This window comes from Haliaeetus albicilla, chromosome 23 (assembly GCF_947461875.1).
Source record: "Haliaeetus albicilla chromosome 23, bHalAlb1.1, whole genome shotgun sequence".
In the NCBI taxonomy this organism is placed as follows: Eukaryota; Metazoa; Chordata; class Aves; order Accipitriformes; family Accipitridae; genus Haliaeetus; species Haliaeetus albicilla.
This window is the reverse complement of record NC_091505.1, coordinates 964,126-987,233: the sequence shown is the minus strand read 5'-3', so window position 1 is coordinate 987,233 and position 23,108 is coordinate 964,126. Positions and strand designations below refer to the sequence as shown.

Genomic DNA, 23,108 nt, shown 5'->3' with positions numbered 1-23,108 from the left:
TTTAAAATATTACGCACAAACATTAATCCCAACGCCCACACAAATCAAACCGTTTGATACTGTAAACCAGGGGTGCCTCTCCCCTGTGTTGTACAGTATTTCATGTTTGGAAACTCAGAGGCCAGAATTTTTTTCTATTTCTTCCAATCCAGGAATACATTTTTAATAATTACTTAAGTTTCACCCAATTTGTCACCAGTTGTGAATTCACCCGCAGTTATTTACTAGCAAAAAACAAGGCCCATCTTAGATGACCTTCAAAAACATAAGGTGCTATTGCAATTTTTATTCAAGGAGTCTGGCAAGCAGTTGTCCCGCTTCGTAGCTGAGGAAGCGTGCTCCACAACATGCATCCCCAAAGAGGGGAGTTCACAGACCCAGCCAACTGGGCCAAACTCCTCCTCAGCCAAGTGATGGTTCCACTATCAGGGTCCAGACAAACTTCTTCAGCCTCAGGGCTCAAGTTCCCTCTCCCCTACCCTGCAGCAAAGGAACAGGTTTTCCTTCGCAGGCACCCACTTATCCCCGATTCCCACTCCATCAGTCCTCAGCCACACCATTACCTTCCACTCTGTGTGCTGGGTGCAGGCTGACAAGTGCCACAGATGATGCTAGCAGTGCCTCCATACACTCCTTTTAAGAACCACAGCACTCAAAGACAGAGTGCCTTGAGTCCTGTTGCTTAGAGTTTGTTATTGATAGAGCAGATCTACCACCGAGTTAGGTTTACTCAATAACAAGCTTAGACTGACCCATATAAATTAAGTATATCTAAAGATATAAAACCAGAACAGTTAAGATGATATCTACCACCGAGACACCCTTTTGCTGATAAGCACACTGTATGTTGGTTTTAGACACAGCTGTCCATCTTTTTAACAGCCATCATCTACCTTATGAGCTCCAAGATCTTGGAGAACACCAACATAACTCAGGTTTTCCAGGAAGGATCCTGATGGAGACACCAAGGCCCATACAGACCCATGAAGACCAGAATTAGGTTTCAAAAATAGTGCAACTTTTTAAAAATTCACCAACTATAAAGCACAATCTGAAATATCAAGTAACCAATAGTCTGAATATTACTCAAAAATTGCTTAGCTGATCACTTGGATAAAGTTTTTTGTGTTTCCTGGAAGTTTTGAGTTTTTCCTCATTCACAAACATTCGTATCCCTACACAGGACAAGTTACTTCAGTGTTGAGTCCAAGTTTCACAAGAAATATCCAAGCACGTGTTTACATGCAAGTAAAGAAAAAGCAACAGTTAAGAAGTACAAGTAAGGAGAATTATGCTGAAGCAGAACAAAAGCTGCCAGTGGTAAAAGCTGGATGGCGTGATGGCCTTTTCTCTGCCCCCTAAATGTCCAAACACTTAAGCAACAGGTAGCTGAAGCCTGGATACTCGTGCTCACACAGCCAGGAGAGGCAAGCAGCGGTGTTGGAGCTGGCTGCATTTGAAGAGCATCCACTGCACCACGCAAAGGCTGCACATCCCAGGGCTCCCTGGTCCCCACTGCCAGGATCCAGCATCAGCCCACAAGCCTCTGAAGCCTCATTGCTAATATTTGTGTTTTGATAGGTCACAACCTTCAGAAGCAAATCAAGAGAAGGCAGACAGATGCGCTGTAACATCTCGCTGTCTTGGTACGAAAGGTTTAGTACAAAAGACTCCTATAACTACTCAGGCTGTCAGTCAGAAAAAAGTTGCAGGGGGGAAAGAAATTGCCTAGTGGACATGTCAAAAAAAGGAAGTTTCAGAAAACCCATAAAGTGAAGGACCAAGCACAAGGAAGAACATCCAGTTGTAATGCTGACAGCATACAGTCCTGCCAGAGTCCTACAACCTGGATGACTGTAGTCATCAGATGGTTTCTTCTCCTGAAATAGCTTCTTTGGAGTGTAATTCCCAATGTTGCCCCACCTGGCTGACCAAATTGCAACTATCTTCAGTGGCCTCTTCAACATCCCTAATAAGGTGTCTATAGCCCCACCTTCTACTTCCTAAGAGGCAAGGCTAATTAATGTGGGCCAAATACCCGCTCCTGTCAAGGCACGGCACCAGGGCAGAAGCTCAGAGGGGAACCAGAACAGCTACCACAGGGAGCAGTAAACCTGGATTTTGGTCTCTGCTCCCATATTCTCTCCTGTGAGCACCATGAGTACAGTCTCAGGCGTCTATAAGAGCTTTGAAGCCCAATGTTGTTTTCCAGCATCATCCTACTACAGCCAACTAGATCTTTAAATGCTTACAGGATCTCCCTAGATGATCCTAGTTGCCCTGTAATGAATGTAAAAAGATTTATAGGAAAACTCACTTATGGAGGAAAAAAAAAATTGCAGAGGAACAGAGCTTGCTGATGTAGTAGCTGATACAGTGGAAGTGGGGAAAGGAATAAGTTTTTTTGACACAAGAGGCATTTGAATGAGCCAGCTTTAAAGGAATGGACAGTTTGGGTTCTTTAAAAAGACACATTTGAGGAAATACTGTTTGGAGCTTTTTCTAAGACCACAAGAGAGGATTTCTAAGGAGAAATAAAACTGGTATTACAGAAACCCAACCGTATGGCTCAACAAAAACAAGGCAAAACCTGTCCACTGCACCTGAGTTGAAAGAGCAGAGGGAAGCAACCATAACAGTTTCAGGTCATCTCCCATTCAGTCACATGGGGGTCAAAAGGCTTTAATGGACAATTGACAAAACTGGGCAAGACGGGAGGTCTCTAGGGGATACCATGAAACAGAGTAAAAAGGCGAACAGATCCTTAAACAATCAACCACTATATAAAGTGAGAAAAGCTAATTATTCAGGTTTGAATCAAAGAGGACTGAAGAAAAACTGGTTTGCAGCTTCCAGTATATTTCCTAATTCAAGGTACTACAGACATTTCAGAGTAATTCTGTGCTAAACCGTCTTTTAGATGATCACCCTCCACAGATCTGTAGCGGACAAATTGCAGGTGATGGCCAATCAATCGCATTTATGTGCCAGCAGAATGCAGTCCCCACCATTCCTGGCTCTCTAAAATGGTCTGTTTCTGAAAACTACAGGTAACAAGAAAAAAGTACTTTGTAAACAATTCCAAATTACCAGAGGCTTCAAACATAAAGCTTCAAGTATGCAACTAACCACAGCAAGTTTTAGAGAGGTATACTGCCCTTAATTGAGCACTGAGTTCATTATTCCACCTTCTGTCATATTCAGCGCTTGCAGGGATGCAAGACTAAAGGGACATTAAAACATCCAGTTTGATTTATCTTTGTCTCAGCAAACTCACTCTGAACAGTCAATGCAAAAACAAACAAACAAATCCTTTTTGTGGACCCATATAAAGTGATAAAAATAGCTACATTTCTGCTAACGTATGCCTATGCTCCTGGAGGGTGGGAGCATCAGGAGAACTACAGGACTACCAAAGATTACAATTACGCCATCTCAATGCACTGACAGGCCAAGGCATTTGTACCAAATCTTTCTCTAGACACACTGCAGTGTCACGATTTCTATTCTAGAGGATTCCACTTCCAAGAACTTGTTAATAAACACGGTTGCTGTGAACAGCTGTAAATAGACAAGAGAATGGATACAGAGAGCCTGAAGGGGCTCATCTCTTAGCTACTGAAAGGTGAGAATGTAAGAAGCAGCCAAAAAAATAAGTACTATTCGGCTGGCAACAACAATAGTCACGCCTGACTATGCAAGATGCCTACAATGCTGCTTCTTAAATACCCCGAAGTCAAAATATCACTGAGGTCATGAGGGCTCAGGAAAACAAATCTCGAATGCAGCAGGTTAAAAATAGGGAGAGGCTGTATGCAGCAAAGAAACAGGGACAACAGAAAAGGAGCAATTGTAAGATTTACCTCTATTATTATCCAGCTGATGGAAAAGGCAACATTAAATTTGAAAGCATGTTTTCCCATGCTTGGGCATAGGGAAGGATGTGGACAAGCAGCGATCCAGCTGGACACCTGTGCCTCCAGGCCTGAAATGGACAGATGCCCTGCCCTGGCTGAAGATGACATGCCATACACTCAGCATCAACCAACACCTGAATGTTAATGCACACCACTTGGGCAATTACTTTCTAACCCACTGAAGAGCAAAGGCAGCTACTTACTCCAATTATTTCCATCATCAGTTTGAGCTAGGATGCTTGATTATGCTCTGTGGTATAGAAGGAGCATTCTGATGCTGCATCTGCTCTGATGACTGTGCTGGGGAGGGATGCAGCCATCTCCAGCAGAGTGAGCTAACAAGGAGTGAAAAACTACTTGTGTTCTTTGCAAAAAAATTTTTATTAACGTATTTTGGAAAAAAACAACAGATTCCTTAGCTACAGGACAAACACTGGGGTCTACAGGAAGCAAAGGAAGTTCTCACAGATATACAGCCAGCACCCCTGCCAGTTAGGTCATGAGTCAAGATGTAAAAAAGTGCCTGAACCAAGTGAACAGCTCATGCCAGACCAGAAGGGAGGCAACCCTGCTCCCAGCTGCCCAACACACCCCATGCACCCACACCAGCCCTGGAGACCTCCCATGACCCGATTCCCCTCACACCCCAGGCAGAAATTAATGCAGCTCCTGGGAAATGGACAATGTTCTGCTAGGATTAGTATATCTAAATTGCTCACAGAAGGCTCCAACCCTAACCTGACATATATAGGAAGGACCAGAAACAGACCTAAAAATGCTCTTAAGTCTTCAGCATCAGGTCCCATGACCCTGACTATCCACTGCCTCACCATTGTGAATGAAGCACTGCATAGCTGCAAACCAGCAGGCAACTTGCTACAGACCAGCTGTGAGCCAGCAATGTCTCTCCTGCTTTCAGCATGCAGATTAACAAAAGAAGACCTATAAAAGGAGAAGAGACCATGGTGATGAGAACTGAACAGTAATTAGCAAGCATTTCTCTTCTTGTCTTAAATCATTTCTACCTGAAAACATCCAGACCTCAAGTGCTGGCACTAAACACTGCCTCAAAGGCAGCCACCTCAAGAGTAATTAAAAAAGAAAAGAAAGGTATGTTCCTGGTATTCATCAAGCCCTGTGAAAAGTTCAGGAGGGCAGATCAGTCATTGTCCTGGTTTTGGCTGGGATAGAGTTAATTTTCTTTCTAGCATCTGGTATAGTGTTATGTTTTGGATTCAGTATGAGAAGAATGTTGATAACACACTGATGTTTTCAGTTGTTGCTGAGTAGTGTCTATACTAAGTCAAGGATTTTTCAGCTTCCCATGCCCAGCCAGCAAGAAGGCTAGAGGGGCACAAGAGGTTGAGTGGGGACACAGCCAGGGCAGCTGGCCCAAACTGGCCAAAGGGGTATTCCATACCATGTGATGTCATGCCCAGTATATAAACTGGGAGGAGTTGGCCGGGGAGAGGGTGGATCACCGTTCAGGAGCTAACCAGGCATCGATCAGCAAGTGGTGAGCATTGTGCATCACTTGTTTTGTATATTCCAATTCTATTATTATTATTATTTTCTTCCTTTCTGTCCTATTAAACTGTCTTTATCTCAACCCACAAGTTTTACTTCCCCCCCCCCCCCCCAGTTCTCTCCACCATCCCACTGAGGCAGGGCGGGGGGAAGTGAGTGAGTGGCTGCACGGTGCTTAGTTGCTGGCTGGGGTTAAACCACGACAAGTCATTAAAAGCATTCCTGGGGAGTTCTCCTCCCAGTTATCTCCTGCACCAAAAGGTCAACCTGTTCATGACAGCTTGTTGAAACAGCTGGCAAGGAGCAAAGGGGAAGGGGACGCTGGTGCAATTGCTAGCAAAACACTCTTGAACAGGCACAGGAACATGACTGCTGACTTTGTGACCGGACAGACACTGTCCCAAAGCTCCCAGGGTCGTTCCCAAAGTAGGGTGATGAGCAGCAGCAGGCTAAGCCTGCAGCACAGTTTCTTCCAGGCATTATACGTCATTAAGAAGAGATGGAGTAAGGAAATCTCAAATCAGCCCCTCAACCTCGCCCTTCTTGGCTGATCCTCACCTTAAGTTTCACTGCTGCCCTAAGAACCTGTCAAATCTGCTCTGCAGCACAGGGATGAGTTTGCACTGCTGGCACCAACCTCTAGAAGCACACCAAATGCAGACAGGAGCTGCTGTGCGTGCCCAAAGACCAGCAGGATGAAGTTATCACATGCAAGAGGATGAGGTGGATATGAGTGGCGACCCAACAAGGAACATGGAGACTTTAGTTCACCTCGTGTTACCTGCCAACGTCCTGGGCTGAGCAGCAGGCCAGGAATCACTGGGTGCTCACCCACAAAGTTGACTTTTTTAAAGGAAGAGTCACAGCAGAAAAGGCTGCAGTGAAATAAGAGCTAGATCTTCATTGAGACCTGTATATATCAAAGCATTCCCACAGGTTTTTAATCTGAAGTCACTTAATTCAAAGCCAATCTTCCCTGTCAACAAGAAAAGGCCTATTGCAGAGTTAAAACTGTTAGGTTATGTGATAAAAGCTCACCTGCACACGCACAAAGGAGCGGAGAGAGGCAGTGATGGCAACCCATTCCAGTGCTTGACCACCCTCACAGCAAGCAAAGATTTCTCACATTTAGTTTAATTTTCCTGTATTTTGATGTGTGCCCTTTGACATTTCACTGGGCACCACTGAGAAGACTCTGACCTCATCTTCTTTAAGATATAAGACTCCCTCTGCCCCCACCCCAAGCCTTCTCTTCTCCCAGTTAAACAATCCCAGCTCGTTCAGACTCTCCTCGCTAAGAGATACTCCAATCCCTTCACCACATTAATTACCCTTCATTGGGCTCACTTCAGAACGTCCACGACTCTCTTGTACTGGGGAGCCCAGAACTGGACACAGCACTCAGGTGTGACCCCACCAGCGTTGAAGGGAAGGATCCCTCAACCTGCTGCCAATGCTCAACTTAATGAAGCCCAGGATGCTGCTGACCTCCTTTGCCACGAGGTTACATTGTTTGGTTCATGTTCAACTTGATGTGAACCAGAACACTCAAGACCTTTTCCACAAAGCTGCTTTCCAGCAGTTTGTCCCCAGCACGTACTGGTGCATGGGGTCATTCCTCCCCAACGTGGGGGACTCTCGTTATCAGAACTACCTAGGGTGACAGTAATACAAGTTAAATTTCAGTGGAGTGTCTTTTGGGGGAAGTCAGGTGAAGTCCAGTCCGCGATCAATGACTAGCTAAAGGACAAGGATACATTCAGCTCAGCGTTACTTCAGCAAATACATTTCTAACTACCAACATGCATTCACTACCTGTAAGAGATGTGGGCAAAACCCAGCAAAAGCATCATAAAGACAACCAGAGACACTTCTGGGAGAACGGACTGTGGACTTGCTCCAGCCACTTTATGGATAGCCTGCTTCCAAAAAATTTATTATTTATGGGCTCTCCATTAAATGTAATCAGATACGCTCTCTAACAGATGCAACACACGATCCCTAGACGTGAATGCAGCAACATTTCTTGTGCTGGTACAAATTCATGGTGTCAGATTAATCCTCAAAGGTGACCACACAGGGTGTGATTAAGGCACCTGAATCCAGATCCAGGTTCACTGTCTCATCAAGACAGGGCTTTGGTCATCCTATTTGAGAGGCCACACCAAGATCAGCAAAGAGGTCAGAGTTAAAACCCTCATTTTGTTCCCACTGGAGGATTTGGGTTTGTTTTCAACCTCAAGCCATGTAACAACAGTTGTGTCTTACAGAGCAATCCTAAAACAGCCACACCAATACAACGAGGGGACAAGAGTATGAACGAAACCAAAAACCACTATATTGCTCTGAAATTTCCAGAATAAGCGATTGACTTTCCTATAGCCTTTTTTCCAGCTGATACCTCACAGGCCAATGATGCACTTTGAGGCAGTGCTGAGGCAGCAAGGATTCCTTCCTGTGATTCCCTGCATTGGGATGCAAGATTTAAAGAGCTAAAATGCAATTGCTTCAAATTAAGCTTCACGTATAAAAACATTACCATTACTGCATGAGGAAAGGAGGAAAGTTTGCACCCTTGCTGTGAAACTTCCATTCCAATTTACAGCTTTTTTCTTCCAAGCCAGCTACTCCTCAACACAAGAACTGGTTTAGAGCTACTCTTCTCATTTGATACACTCCTCAATAGTGCCTAAACCTCTTCAAAAGGTAGAAATAGGACTTCTTTGGTTTTAAAGCTAACCCTCTGCATTTACAACTTCATTACAGCATGCAGAGCACATGGAAGTGCTCTGGAAGAGAAGCCCGCTACTGTCCTTATACAGCCTCAGACTAGAATTCCACAAATTCCAGAAATATTCAGAAGTTGCAAAAAATGGAAGTTGATGAGATCACGAACTGCAACATGTTTTTCTTTGCAGGCACAGGCTGGAAACTGAGCAGCTCTTTCACAAGCCATAAGCAAAAATGAATGCATTTTCTGGGTAGTGTTGTCTAGAAACAGCACTAGAAAGGATGCAGTTACTCTTAGTCCCACTCACACGAGAGATACTGGTAGCTCCTCCAACAAGGACTTCCAGGATCCCAAGACCTACTTCCACAAGCACTTTGTCCTGTTTTGCTCCAGGGTCTGTGAGCAGAGAAAGCCAGGAGCTACTGCTGATGGTCACTGAGTCACCTTCATCTATAGAAACTATCATTTACTCAATAACACAGGTCTGGACCTCTGCGAGGGTGGTTATGGTGACCAGTAAAAGTCCCTGTGCACAGCTGCCTGTCCCAAGAGCCTGCCTACAGCCAAGAACAAGGTATTTGGCAGCCACCAGCTGGAAGGCTCTGGGCAGAAGCACCCATGCAACTTGGAGCAGGCAGCCTTGTCCTTGCCTGCAGGTCTCCAGGGCCCCCCAAGACAGGACAAGGTACCATACACAGGCACGTTATGGCACACTCAAGATGGAGAAGCAAAACATCTTGGGAAAGCTTTGTTCTCACTTCCCCAAGATGGAGAAAAAGTAAATGACCCACGAAAGAAAAGGGGAGTATTGAAAAGTGGGCAATGGAAGCAGCAAAAAAAGCAGACACCTTGCTTGCTGCTCTCTTGCAGCACGGAGTTTGCTCCAAGAATTAAACCAAGCCAGAGAGAAGACTTCCAATGCACTTTAGAGTAAGAAACCCCTCATTATGTCAGATTTTCCACCCTACAATTGGTAAATGCCATGGACAAGAGCCACCTTCAAAACCGATTCTCTCCTACTGTTTCATTGAACTGCCGTTCAGCTTGAGCTCCAACCACATCCCACCAAATACAAAGAACATGCACAGAAGAAAGCTGAAGCTGCAGAAGAACTTCTCTCCTGGGCACAGAGCAGGGTAAAATCTGACAGAATCAGACAGTACGACTGTGAGGCATGAGCCCAAGCACTTTTCCTTTGCAACAACCTTAATGAAACATACTTGGCTATTTTGAGTAGGCCTGCTCAGGAAGGAAGGGACCAACAGCACAGGAGCAAGCCTCAGGGTTTTACTCAGTTTTACTGAGGCTCTGTAGCAAGCTAGCCAGAAAAGGCAAAAATGAGCAAATTTCTGCATTTGCAGTGAAGTGCTATGCAAAAGGTAAGTGGGAGAGAAGGAGAAAAATTAGGGTTTTCAGCGAGTGTCAAACCAGTATCAGCATTTCTAAAGAGCCATACGTGGCACAGGCATTAGCGTGCCCTTTACCTCCAAGTGCAGGCAGTATATACCTCCAGGGATTTTCAGACAAGTGAATTTTTACGAGCAAGATATCAGGAGCTGCCATAGTGCAGTGACTAAAAATTAAAAAATAAAAAATAATTTTAAAAAATAATCAACTTGGACTAGAAGATTCCTCACAAGAAAAATGGATTGGGGAAAAAAAGTGAAGATGTTTAAAGATGAGCAGAAAATTACTATCAGCAAGTCCTCTCACACAGCAGCAGCAGGTTGCTGTAGGTGGTCTTCACTGCTGGAAATAGATGCTGAGTTGTGTCTCATGGGAGAACACGCAGCAGTTTCCCGCTGTCCTAAATAGCAGTAGCAATGCACAGCCCCGCCTATCCTTTGGGTAGGTATTGATTCGGGTCTGTGCTGATGCTATATATGGCTGTAGCTTTCACAGCACACGTTTAGAAAGGGCCTGGATAGAGACAGGAAAGATCTCAATGTTCCAGGCATAAATCAAGGGAAGTATCTACTCTCACCGGGTCCCATGCCAGATCCTGGACAGGACTTCATTTTCCAACCACTAGTTCCTGCTAACAGAGCTTGGCCATTTGCCTTAATGACCAGCAAAAAAAAAAAAAAAAAAAGAAATTAGAAATGGTCAACAACGTGAACTGAAAAGCACTGTTTTACAGATCATTCCTATTACCGGGAGTTGAACATGCTGACAGCACTTCTACCCAAAACGTGGGTTTGTGCAGTTCACTGTGCAAGGCTCCTATGACTGTATAGGAAAACAGCACCCCAACAAGGCTTCCACTTCAAGATTTTTGCAAAATCTTCCCTGCTGGGTTTACTAATGTGCAATCAAATGACAACAGGAGCTCCGACCACAAGCCTAGCACCACTTCAGAGGCACGCAAACGAGCTCACCCGGAGCCAGACAAGGGAACTACACGGTTTGACAGCAACCTCGCACTGCTGCCGGTCAGATACTCGGTTTTCTTGACGTCCAACTAGTTAATAAGAAGCAGGTACACAAATCTCTGCCCTGTAACTCAAAGACAAAAAAACCTCGTAACGGGTACTCTGAGACTTTCACATACCTAAAAGCATTTTAATGATACACTTAAAAAGCCCATGTAGTTTATGCCCACTCATCAAACTTTTCTCAGCCAGCATCAAGAGGAACTTAAGAAATGGGCTGACACAGGCTTTACTATAAATATGGATTTACCTTTTGCCAACATTGGCAGATATATGAAATAAGTCTTGCTCAGCCTGAACAGGGGTCCCTTTTCTTTTTTGCATGTTTAGAAATGCAATTTAGAAATAAACTGGATTTCAGGATACAATCTGCCATCTGATTACATAGTACTTGTCTTAAGCTCTAAAGAAATGCACTTTAGAAGAAACTGAAGTACATAGCATCTGCGGTAATCAATTAGAAAACACAGAGAAAAGAAAACAGCAAGGAAGGGAAAGGAGAGAAGACACCGAGACTTTGAAGATACATTTTGATATCAACCATTTGCTTTCCAAGACTAGTTTCCAGGTTCAAAAACTACTGTTGGGCTTGTGCACTCTTTTCTACTGTACTCCCAGCTTAAGTGTCATGGTTAAAGCTTTATAATCATCAGTTTGATCAGAAGCCGGCTAGGCACGCTGATGAGACCAGCAGACTTTTGATAGTTACTTCTGTCAACTCCACATAATCCTATATGCTAACAACACTAACGAGACATTATCAGAGAAGCGCACTTTCAAGAAAAGCACACAAAACACATACTTTACCTGCATACTGCACAAGAAACATGGCAAGGTGCTGATCATATTTCAGTATTTCAGCCAGTTCTCCTGCCGCTCCCAGCTTGTTTATTTGTTTAAAAGAGAGTCCAGGGTTGAGCTCCCACGCTCAGCGCAGCTCCAAGCAAGCCTCCGAGCTCAAAAGGCAAGCTGGGTCCTAATGACAGTAAACCTACTACCGCGCTCCCCCGTGGGCAGGCAGTGACAACCCAGGCATCAAGAGCACAGGCTGGGACTGGAGCTGGCAAACAGCAGCTGCACGTGTCACCATCAGTCTCCAGTGACTGACACCGATAGGCAGATTCTGGGATGCAGGGGATGGAGGTGGACGAGCAGGTGGAGAAGTGATTAGCAGCAAGTACATCTGAATTTGCAAGGGATTTCATATATCAATGCTTTTAAGCGCTGGCGTGCAGTTAAATAAACCCTGTTTGCATGCCTGAGATTACTGGCCTTTGCACAGAAAGATTAAGTTCTGGTAATCCTTGATGGTAAGAGACACACTGCTCACTTTCCTTGATTCTGGAAGCTTGTACTCAAAAGAAATATTAACTTCAGACAAGCTAATTATTCTAGCAGGGCACTGTCAAAAAAAAAAAAAAGAAAGAAAGAAAAACAGATACAAAGAGTCCCTTTGTAATTTGACCGAAAACACAGCATTCAGTAATACCAAAAGGCTATCTGCAGTGTTTTCAAGAGAATGGCATATTTTGATAAATACATATCCACAGCAGCAAAAACACAGAGACTTGATCAAGTCACATATGAGCCATGCCATTTGCTTACTGTTGTAACCCAAAACAAACAAAGGAAAAAAATTCCTTACCAGTGTGTGCATGCACATACGTGTGTACACCAGCACAGACCCAGACACTCAACCCTTGTTGCTTCTCTATGGGCAATCCTCAGCAGTCCTCACCAACCGCTCCAGCCACCACGCCAAATTACTAAATATTCCACAGAGTTCTTAGGATCCTGGCATGGCTCTGTCAAACCACCTTTCCTCTCGACACAACATCTAGAAATTGTTTTGCACTAACACTGGGATTTATGGGGAGCGAGAAGCTCATCCTCCATTGCCTGGGGTGCAGAGCAGACGGCTCCAGGCTCAGAGGGGACATGCCCAACCCCAGGCAGCTCATCAGTCACATCCCTCCCCATCCTGCCAACCTCACTCACAGCATGCCCGGAGAGCAATACCTGCTGCTTCGTAACAAATGCTGAAAAGCTTACATTTTCAGAAATGTGTTTTTGAAAGGCTAGGAGAAGAAACCTGTCAGGCTAACTGCACAGACCTACTGGGGAAAAAAAAAAGGGAAGAAGAAAAAAAGAGGAAAAAAATGAGGGAAGTCCCAAAGAAAACTCTGGCAGAGCCAGCAATTGGTATCATCAGAACGTCCTACTGCAAAAAACTGGACTGAAGGCCGAGTGCTGCTCCCCAGATGCGAGACTCACAGAGGGGCAGCACCAGCACACGGACCTGAACAGCTTTGTCTTGGCCGAGAGCAGAGCAGCTGGATGCCGTGGGAAGGCAGCACTCTGGGATGGACACGTTGGCACTGGAAGAATGCCAGCAGAAAAGTTGGGGATTAGGGAAGAAATCTCACACCATCTTTGGAAGGTGCACAGAATGCCTCTCTAGCAACACCTTATCTTTGAAATTACTTGGAGGCGATTGAACTTCACCCCTTCTAAGAGCTCAAGTCACCCATACCAAAAACATGACCTTAAACTAAGAAACCTGACCTTACAGTAGCTCAGACAGAGCTTTCAACAACTTAACGCAGGGGTCTTTTTAATTAGATCTTACAAAAATCCCTCAAACAAAACATTAAGGAACAGAAAAACCAACCAGTCAGCTTCCAGAGCAGGAGACAGGTGAAAGACTGGAGTAGGAATGCAAGTTTGCTGGACAAACTCCTACCCAAGGTTGCCTTAGCATTTTATCCATCATCTCACAGCTCTGCTGCAATGTTCTGCAGGCCGGAAAGATGCGGTGTCTAATTATTGTAGCTGTGCAAGTGAAGCACAGGGGAGCTAGAAAGCGTGTGGACTAACAAGTAACCTATCCAAGGACTAACATGTTTGTGTAACATGTTAAGTGTGTGTGGCACTAAAGAACAAAAGCATTTCTATGCAGCACGATCTGAATATACACTGTTGTTAACACACACACGACCAAAATATGAGCAAAATAATTACAACAGCAAGAAACACATAAAGAAGCTTAAGTATTGTGCTTAGGGAACCAAATAAATGCATGCATGAACATGCGTATGAATCATAGCCAAAGGATCTTTATAGAGCGCGGCTGTGGGAGAGTTACAGCCCACTGGTAGCTGTGGTACTGGTATGAGCATGTCCGAACCTCACAGTGCTTCCTACATACAGTCTGGCTGCAGCAGAACGGATCCAGCGCAAGCTGAGTTACACGGCTGGGCACGGCTGAGCCGGCCCAGCGTTCAGAAGACAGAGAACACGAGAGTGACACCCAACCAGTTACACCCAGCAGGTGAGAAGCTGCTGCCACCTTCACACACGCACACCCCCCCTTTGCAAACCAACCACTCCTGGAGCATCAGAAGCAGCCTGCATAACAGTCAGTCAGTTCAATAATTTCCTTAAGCGCAAGTCATTTCTCCCTCCCTCTTGCGCTACCTTGTGACATTTTAATTACCGTTGAACCCAAAAGGCAGCCTGGAGACTTCCCACCCAGCACAGACCTTACAGAACAGCTTCCCCGCCACCCAAACGGCCACCACAGCACTCGCGATGTCACCACCAGCACCAGCTCTCCTGATGTTCTGAAGATTCCCATATGGTCACTCTTAGATGCGCTACGACGACCCGACCGAGCAGGAGGCCAACTCCTCAACCGCCGTCTCTGGACACGGCCCCCCCCCCCGCCCCTCTGCGGCCAGCAGGGAAACCTGGTTCGGCCCCGCGAGGCCCGCGGCCGGCGATCCGGACGACGCTGCGGCCCCACAGGCGGCAGGAGGAAGCCCCGGGCGGAGGCCGGGACCCGCGGCCAACCCTCCTCCTCTCAAACGGGGGGGGACCTGGCAGGAGAGACCCGCACACACGAGGCGGCACGCCGGCCCCGCCGCCGCCGCCCCGGCCCGCTGAAGCGCTCCAAGGCCCAACCCGTCAAGACCCACGGCCTCACCCGGCGGCCAGCCCCGGCCACGGGCGCAGCGAGCAGGCCGAGCCGGGCCCTGCTCGCTCCCACCGGGAGTTCTCCCGGGACGGGACGGGACGGGACGGGACCGACCCGCCCGGACACAGCGAAGCCCAGAACCCGCTCCGCGCTCACTCACCTCCCCTCACCTCACCGCCCGGCCCGGCCCGGCCCGGCCCCGCCGCGGCCGCCTATTGGCTGCCGCCACGCTAAGGGGGCGGGGCGTTGCGCGCACAGCACGCCGGGACGGTGGCGGTCTCCGCCGCCGCTGAGGCGAAGGGCTACGGTGTGTCAGGGCGGCGGGTACCGGCCGTCCCCCGGCCTCGGGTCGCTCCCCCGCGTCCCCGGCAGCGCCGTTTTTCCCGCCCCCGCAGCCCCCAGCGCTCTCGGGACACCACCAGCCCCCGCCGTCGTCGTCTCCCGGCGAGCTGGGGCCCGCCTGCCCCTCGCCCCGGGAACGGCTCTGCATCCCCGCGTCCCTGGGTGGGCGAGGAGTGAGCGGCGGGATGGAGAGCCCCGAGCCCCGAAGCAGAGGGGCTGGTGCGGACCGGTGAGGGGTCTGGCAACGGTGCTGCTGCTCCCCGGCTTCACCGGCCGCAGGCAGAGCCGGGCGCTGGCCGCCCACCCCGGAGAAGCAGCCCCGACCTCCCCCGGTTACTAGGAATAGAGAGCAGGCTGGCAGAAATGTGCTTTATTCAGCTGAAGGTCAGCAAGCAGGGGAAGCGCTCTTCGCCTTTCCCTCTTTTTTTTTTTCCCCTTGGGGCAGGATTTATCCGTCCCTCCTCACCCCACGGCCTGAGGTGCACCCACCCTTGTCCAGCCACGCTCCAGCAGCCTCCCCAGAGCAGCTGGGCGATGGGCGGCACTGGGTGCCCGCAGGGTCACGGCGTGGCTGGGGCAGCACCGGCGGAGCAGGGGGGCAGATGCTCTCCGGGACAAGAGATGAAAGTAGGCATGGCCTCACGAGGAACGGCTGCCGGTCCGTGCTGTCCCAGCAGGATCTGGAGGTGTCTGCCAGGAATAGAGCCCCAGCTACTCCAGCCTGCGAGCAACCCCCTCTGGCACAAGGCTTGGAGAGAGAGGAGACGCAGGTCAGCGCTGGAGTGCAGATGCTCAGCAAGGCGTCTTCCACTGCAGGGAGGTGCTCAGTCTCCAGCTGCACTGTGTCCTCCACCCGCACAGGAGCTTGGCAAAAGCATCTCCTCTCCCATCCGAGCCACGGCCCTGTGTCTCTGTAGCACCAAGGAGGCTGCCTGAGCCATGATCCCTGCTGTGGATGGGGACACCGTGATCACAACAGTCCTGCACAGCCAGGGCTCCTGCTCCGGTCGCTCATGCTGCTCCAGATCTGCAGTCTCATCTGGTTCTGTGCCCAGGCACAAACACTGCTGATGGCTGGCCCCGCTGCAGGGCTGTGGGCAGCAAAACTGCAGCAGAGGCAGCAGTCAGCAACACAGGCCCACGTGCAAAGTGTCTCAGTTCACACTGGGTACCCGCCCACGATGCTCGCTGCAGGAAGCATGTTGGAGGGAGGCAGAGGATGGCTTCGGCATTACTGGAGGCTCAGCGAGGATGGGTCAGCTTTGCAAAGCAACAGCCGGTGGAGCTCAGGCTTCAAACACATCGTACAGACAGATGATGTGTTAATCCGCAGAACTGAATCAGACTGGATCCACCTACTAGATCCACCTACGAGGCATCAGTCCACCCACAGAGCCAGGACTGCTCTACAGAGGCCTTCTCTCAGGCTCATGCCATGTTGTACAGCTAGGAACAGCATCTGCTGTCTGATATCTGGTCTCGGGCCTTTCCCAGGCAGAGGTGAATGCCACAGAGGGACTGGTGGTCTGGGTTTCTTTAAAGGCACTTCTATTTTTGCCTCTTACTCTAGGATGGGGAAGGCCGCAGGACCAAGGCAGGTTCTGGATATGGCCTTGAGCCTTCATGTCAATGGGTAGAGCAAACGACAGAGGTGGAAACAACTGCTATTTTATGCATAGCACCCTCATTTTCAGATCAGGGTACGTTCTTAGCTAAGAAATGGTTTAATGGACACAATTTTATGAGAAGCAATTAAATATCATCATAGGCTCTGGCAGGGTCAGCAGTCTGGCCACCACTGCAGTGTGGCAGGGCATGCAGCAGTGCTCCCATGGGATGAGTCAGCATACAGGGACCCTTGCAGTCCCAAATCCAGCCCTACAGCCCTGGTGGGACAAAGCAGCCCACCTGTATGGGGTTTTCCCTGGCTCCAAGGCAGCCCTTCCTCCTGCTCCCTTGCTACAGCTCAGTGTTCAGCCGGTTACTCATTAACTCACTTTACAGCCCAAGCCAAACAGCAACGGTACAGCCCATGCTGCCCTGCACCTCTGCCAGGCATGCAGGGCATGGGGCTGCTCCTTGCTCGCCATGCTAGCTCCCATGCAGATAACAGCTGCTGCTGAGGAACAGCGGGAGCCCTCTCTGTGTCCCCTGTGCCACGGCTGGGATCCCAGACCCATAGCCCTCACCTCTTCCTTGGGTGGGCACAGCCCAGAGCAGGGATGACCCTGCCACCTCTTTGGCTGCAGGTTTGATTGCAGCAGGGGACAGGTTTGGGGGACTGCCCAGGCTGCAGCTGTAGGATCACAAGTTCGGTTTAGGAAGGGCAGCGACTGGGAGTGCTTGCGGTCCAGGACAGATTTAGGACAAGCACACACCTCCCAGCCTCTGCTGCCTGGGCTAAGAGCCAAAGGCAACAGAGCCACCACTGTGTGAGTAGCCCTGCCCTGAGTGCTTGGGGCTCGCTGCCCAGAGAGCTGGCGCTGCAGGCAGAGGGGAGGGCAGGTGGATCCCAGGTCTGGGCAGGGGAAGCTGGGCAGCAATGGGTGAAGGATCTTAGCCTGCAGAGTGAATGCTGAGGGCTTGGACCCTGGAAACACAAGGCTGCTCTTCCTGAGGCTCTCCAGGCAAAATCTAATGTGTGCCACACACCTGCAATTTGGGGTGCCTGGGGCTGGTGCAAAACGGGCCGAGATGTGGCTCTGTGGGCAGGCTGGAATTTGGCCATGCTGATGTCTGGGAATTAGCATCCAGATTGGTCCCACCCTGTCTGTGATCTCCTCCACAGCTGGTGGGCCCCGGGTTCCTGGTCAAGATGCAGGAGATGAGCTGGAAAGCTGGTGACAGCCGCTCCTTACTGTGTCAGTCCTGGAGCCGCAGACAGGACACAGTGGGGAGAGACTTGGTGCCTCTACCAGGGAAACGGCGGCTGTTCCCCAGGTGGAGGAGGACTCTCCTCTTCACATCTGAAGCCAGCTGGGAGAGCTGCAGCCGCACATCCTTCTGCCAGTAGGAGTAGAGCAGGGGGTTCAGGAGGGAGTTGCACAGTCCCAGCAGCCAGAGGTAGTTCTCAATAACTCTGTAGGGCAAGCACTCAAGACAGACAGTTTGCACGATGCTGGCGATGAAGAACGGCAGCCAGGACAGCGTGAAGCACCCGATGAGCATGGCGACAGTACGCATGGCCTTCATGTCGCTGGTAGTGCGGGATGGGGGGCAGCCCCCCGCCAGCCCTGCGTGCTCCACTTTCTGGATATGCTGCACATGCACAGAGGCAATTTTCAGCATGTCACAGTAGAGATAAATGAAGAGGAAGAGCGCTGGGAAGAAGCCGACGCAGAAGACGGTGAGCATGTAGGCAGGGTGGAAGACCCCGAAGAAGGAGCACTTCTCATGGGTGGAGATCTTCTGAAAGCTCGGACTGAGGACCGGGAGGAAGCCGATGATGGCAGCAACCAGCCAGAGCCCCACCAAGCGCACCGCAACCCGCAAGCCTGTCACCAGCTGGAAATAGTGGAAAGGCTTCCTGATTGCCAGGTGCCGGTCACACGCAACCATAATCAGGGATAGGATAGAGGCAGCAGAAGAGGAGGTCACGAAAGCCATTCTCAAAACGCAGAAGATCTGGGGAGGATAAAAGGGCTGGGAAAACTCATCCATGACCAGACCCATGACCGTGAAGCCAACCATGGCATCCGCAACAGCAAGATTAAGGACAAAATAGAGCCCCTTGGAGCTGCTCTTCTGGATGAGGCGAAGGAGAGCGATGGCCACCAGCACATTGGCAGCGATGATGAGCGAGGCCAGCACAGCAAGGATGGCTCCCAGGGCTGAGCTAGCCATGGCTGTCCCCTGTGGGGCGCAGCCCAAGGATGGCACGTCCCCAGCACGATTCTAGGGCATCCCTCACCTGAGGCTTCTTGGTACGTACAGCTCAGCAGTCAGGCAGCAGCGGGTGCAGCCCCTCGCTCTCCGGGTGGTGCAGCGAAAGCCCTGGCTGTAGTGGCGTCTCTCAGGCTGGGAAGCAGAGCTCTGCCGAGCAGCTGCCTGGCGGAAGGAACTGGTGCACTCAGAGCACCCGCTGTGCCCACGGAGGTCCCTCCCCTCCAGCCACGTTTCCAGACAACCCTGGAGCAGGGCGGTGAGCAGCGAGCGCCTGGGCAGAAAGCTGCCGCGATGGCACATGGGATAGTGGACGTCCCCCAGCCAAGCACCAAGGACCAGAGTGAGTGCCCTGCTTTGACACGGGTGCTGGTAACAGGGAACAAGCAAAGCGAGTTACCAGCACCCAGCCCTACTGGTACGTGTAGGTGGCACAGCTTGTGGGGCTCCTGCAGGGTCACTGCCAGACCCAGGGCAGCCTCTTCCTGCAGGGACCAAGGGAACAATACTGATCCCTTGTCAGAGCAGCAACCATAAAGGCAACCTGGTTATAATGGGGAAAAGTACTGACAAGAGATGTCTGCTAAAATACAGGTGGAGAAAATGTCTGCCAGCCTGCAAACTTGGTGCATCCTTGGCAGGCGCAGATGGAAGATTGCAACACCCTCGATAAGTGCAGCTAGGAGCCCAGGGCATCCTTGATAAGCCCAAAACAAACTGCAATAACCTGCAGGGCAAAGAAACTGCCATAACCTACAAAGGGGCCTTCTAAGCAAGCAGAAGTCAGCAACAGCTCTTCCAGGAGCTGGTGTCCTCTGCCCACTTATGGATCCACATAAAAGTAACTGGCTACCTACCCAAAATGAGCCCCTCTCTCTCTGAGACCTCCCTCTGCGTGACCCTTCAGACCCACCGGGGATGCCTGGCTGACTCCAGGCTCTGTGACACGGATCATCTCCAGACAGAGACTTCATCATTGATTGACATCACTCCTGGGAGCAGCTTAATTAACTGTACCATAATACTTTGAATTAAATATATATATACTTGCTACTAATAAAAAGAAAAAAATCATACATACACACACTTGCTTTACTTATCGTAAGTGTATTTACCTTACTAATAGTAACTTGTAACAAAGAAATTCAGAAACAGAAACAAAGCCTCTGCATCCTTCTGTATTACTGAATCCTGCGAACCCACTGTCACATCCTTTACACTCCCGCTGGGTAGGTAACCCTCACAGGCTGTGACCAGGACTGCTCCATCCCTTTAAACAAAGTGCCACAAGCCACCTCTCCTGCCTCGTGAGCCGGAAAAAATCCAAGCTGCCAGGAAACAGGACAGGTTCAAGCCTTCCTCTGTCAAACAGTAACCTGAGGAGCGCAGGCGGACAGGGAGAGGCTGAGAGCGGGGTCCAGGGCAGGATGTGGCCAAGGGGCAGGACATGGGTGCTGTGGTGGGGAGGAAAGATGCAGCAGGTGTATGAATTATGGCCACTATGGATGGAGCTGTGGAGCAGGGAAGCCCCTTGGGAACACCCTGGGTCTGCACCACAGGTGGCTGCGGGAAGGGCTCCGGTGTCCTTATACCCTCACACCTCCTCCTCTTTTGTTTGCCCAGGGAGACATTTGGGGATCCTTAGCCCTGATGGGGGAGAGGGTCCAAACCCCACAGCATGAAATCAAGGTGGAGGGGAGGTTAGACAGACAGAGGAGAAGTGGCAGGACAGCTGGGGAGAAAGCATAAATACAAACTGGAGCCGGTGCCTCCCCGTGAGCACATCCTTGCCCTGTCTGTACATAGCACTGCGGTAGCTCACCGTGACAGGACAGTCCTGCTCTGCAGGGGCTCCTTTATCCCACCTCACCAGGACAGAACAGGTACTTTCACAGGACCGTCACTCAGCAGCAAGGATGTCCAAGTTGCGAGACCGCAGCTGGTTCAGCAGCCATCACTGGCAGCAATTCCTCCTCCCGCCACGCCGCTTTGTATTTCTACTTCACCATGCTCCTCTGCAGCTCAACACCGCCTGCTTTCCCAGTTACAACCCTGAATACTTCAAATCATGACCTGTATTAGACCCCAACAGGCATTTCCCTTTTATCCTGCATCAGTCTAGCTGCTTTGATGGCTTTCATAAAGGACTTAATCAAAAGCCTTTTGGAAACCCAGACAGACCAGATTAACTCTAGTGTCCTGGTCCACACACTTGCTGACTCCTTCAGAAACCTCCCAGCAGATTTGAAGTCTGGATTCCTCCTCTTCCTCATCCACCAGCCCTTGGCACTGCCAGCACACCCTGGTCATTTATGTTGCAAGTCTTCATTAGAGTTTCTACCAGTGTGGCAAAGACATCGTGGTCACTGGCTGGTAGTTCTCTGAAAACAAAACTTCTTTTGAACCCCATCCACGCTTTTGACACTTCCCTAATGTGAGAACTTTAAATGAGAGGCTACAAGCCTTTTTATCCTCAGATACCCTGACAATTTGGGGTGTGGGCCCAGCCCCCTGCTCACATTCACTGAACACCCTGTCCTACCACCTCCTCTGCCAACGTTTCAGCTTGAGACCTACCCCCAAACTTCCCCATCAGAAGCCTCCAACAGAGAAATCCCTTTAAGCTCTTCCAAGTAAAACCAGACAACCTTCAGCTTGTCTACTAGTCTTTGCTTTTTTGAGTGGTCCTTTCATTCCTCAATTGCCCACCAACCCCAGGGACTCCCTGGAAAGCTTCTGCCTTCTATCTGAAAGAGGAAACGCCCTCAGATTTGGGGTTTTACCTTGGTAAGTGGATGCCTATGGTCCCTCTTTTAGTTTTGACCAGGTTTACTGCCATTTTTATATTTAACATAGCAGGGACCATGCAATATTTGTACTTTCCACATTTGGGTAGGATTTTGCTTTCCAGGGTGCCTTGAATACCACCTCCATGTCAGAGTTAAACGACCTGGACCTTTCTGTGGGTGCATGGGGAAGGTCCCGTCCAGCATCCATCTTTGCTGGGATATATATACACATACCCTATGGACTGCAGACTAACACTAATGCCTACACTGTCTTCACAGTGCTTGCAGTCATTCTTCAGCCACTGAAAGTAGGAAGATGTTAAGGGCTTCAGGGCACAAACACAGCCCACACCACTGACTGTGGGGCAGCACTGGCTGCAGAAGCTCAGGTACTGCTGCCTCCTGGGTGGTAGCAGGATCTGAATCAACATGTGCTTGACATAAGTAGGTACACAGACTGCTCAGCTACGCTCTCACATGTTACTTGGCGTGCCACAGAAAAGGTTAGAAAGAGAAACACATAAGCTTGAGCACATAAGACAACCCGATGTTTAGGGAGTGCTTCTAGGAAGGACATCCTGAGGCAATGAACCTTAGAAAATGCCAGGTCTCCAGCAGCACTACCCCCTTGCACAAGTGGTTACAATGCCATTTATGGGTTGGGATTTTTGTTTTCAAAACATCTAGCAAAATACTAATCTACCAACTGAGAAACCTGAAGCAACTCAGCTTTTCCTCCCTGTTGGCTGCAAAGGCAAGATACTTTAGGGACGAAGGACTTTATGACCACCTTCAGGAAACACCTGGCATGGTGCTGAGGCGTGCTCACAACCAGCCACCACCTCACCGTCACGTTCGCAGAGATCGCCACCGCCGTACGTTTACCTGCAGTTACTATTGACAAAGTGAGGCAGAGTGACATGTCGCACATTTACGACAGTCAGTGCAATCAGAGCTCAGATAAAGGACACCTCCAGGGGCTGGGGACAGGCAAACTAGAAGGAGTATCTCCAAAGCCATCCAGGCGAGCTGATCCAATGGGAGGAAGAAGAGCCTCTCGCCAGCACCTTACAGCTGAGAAACGCAAACAGCAAAGTGGCCATGGGGACACTCTTCTGGCATTGCTGAGGAGCTCCTTGTAGCAGCCTGAAGAACAGGGGCAGGACAGCAACTGCAAATACCAAAGAACTGTAAGAGGATCAGTCCAAAAATCAACAGCAGCAGCAACATTCCATGGAGCTGCACAGAAGAAATGGCTCCAGAACTAAAGTTACAGAAACACTGAAGAAAACCAAAAGAATGTAATGAACTGCAGTTAAAATGCATCTCTCAAATAGACTTGTATTCATAGACTACATAAGTATTTATTTACTTTGTAGTATTCAGAAATCCTCTTCAAGAGTAAAGCCAGGTGAGGCATACCAACCTTGTCCACTTTCAATCCACCGCTCCCCGTTTCTGGTAGCTTGTAAGTGTAGTTTAACTCTGAAAACGATCCTCCCAGCCTACTGA

At 49.4% G+C, this 23,108-nt stretch overlaps 2 protein-coding genes across 6 annotated transcripts in view; both read right to left on the bottom strand.

The window, feature by feature from the left end:
- Positions 1–14,779, bottom strand: part of ENOX2 (ecto-NOX disulfide-thiol exchanger 2) — a 57,505-nt gene extending 42,726 nt beyond the window's left edge. The window contains exon 1 of one of the 5 annotated variants that reach the window (XM_069810801.1): positions 14,759–14,779. Coding sequence is in view for 1 of the 5 variants with exons in the window: in XM_069810796.1 (XP_069666897.1) it covers positions 11,415–11,436 (22 nt within the window). In the remaining 4 variants the exon portion in view is untranslated. Of the gene's footprint in view, positions 1–11,409; positions 11,626–14,149; positions 14,308–14,592; positions 14,702–14,758 lie in introns of those variants that run through there. The other 4 variants (XM_069810800.1, XM_069810798.1, XM_069810799.1 and 1 more) reach the window with 4 other exon arrangements.
- A 3,008-nt stretch (positions 14,780–17,787) lies between these two features.
- Positions 17,788–18,809, bottom strand: GPR119 (G protein-coupled receptor 119). The gene has a single exon (XM_009917497.2). It carries the CDS (start codon positions 18,766–18,768, stop codon positions 17,788–17,790), a length of 981 nt encoding a protein of 326 aa, XP_009915799.2. The 5' UTR covers positions 18,769–18,809.
- Positions 18,810–23,108: the final 4,299 nt, after the last annotated feature.

What these genes read in the sequence shown, in the direction of transcription:
- GPR119 (XM_009917497.2), bottom strand. Translation starts at nt 18,768, where the DNA reads ATGGCTAGCTCAGCCCTGGGAGCCATCCTTGCTGTGCTGGCCTCGCTC.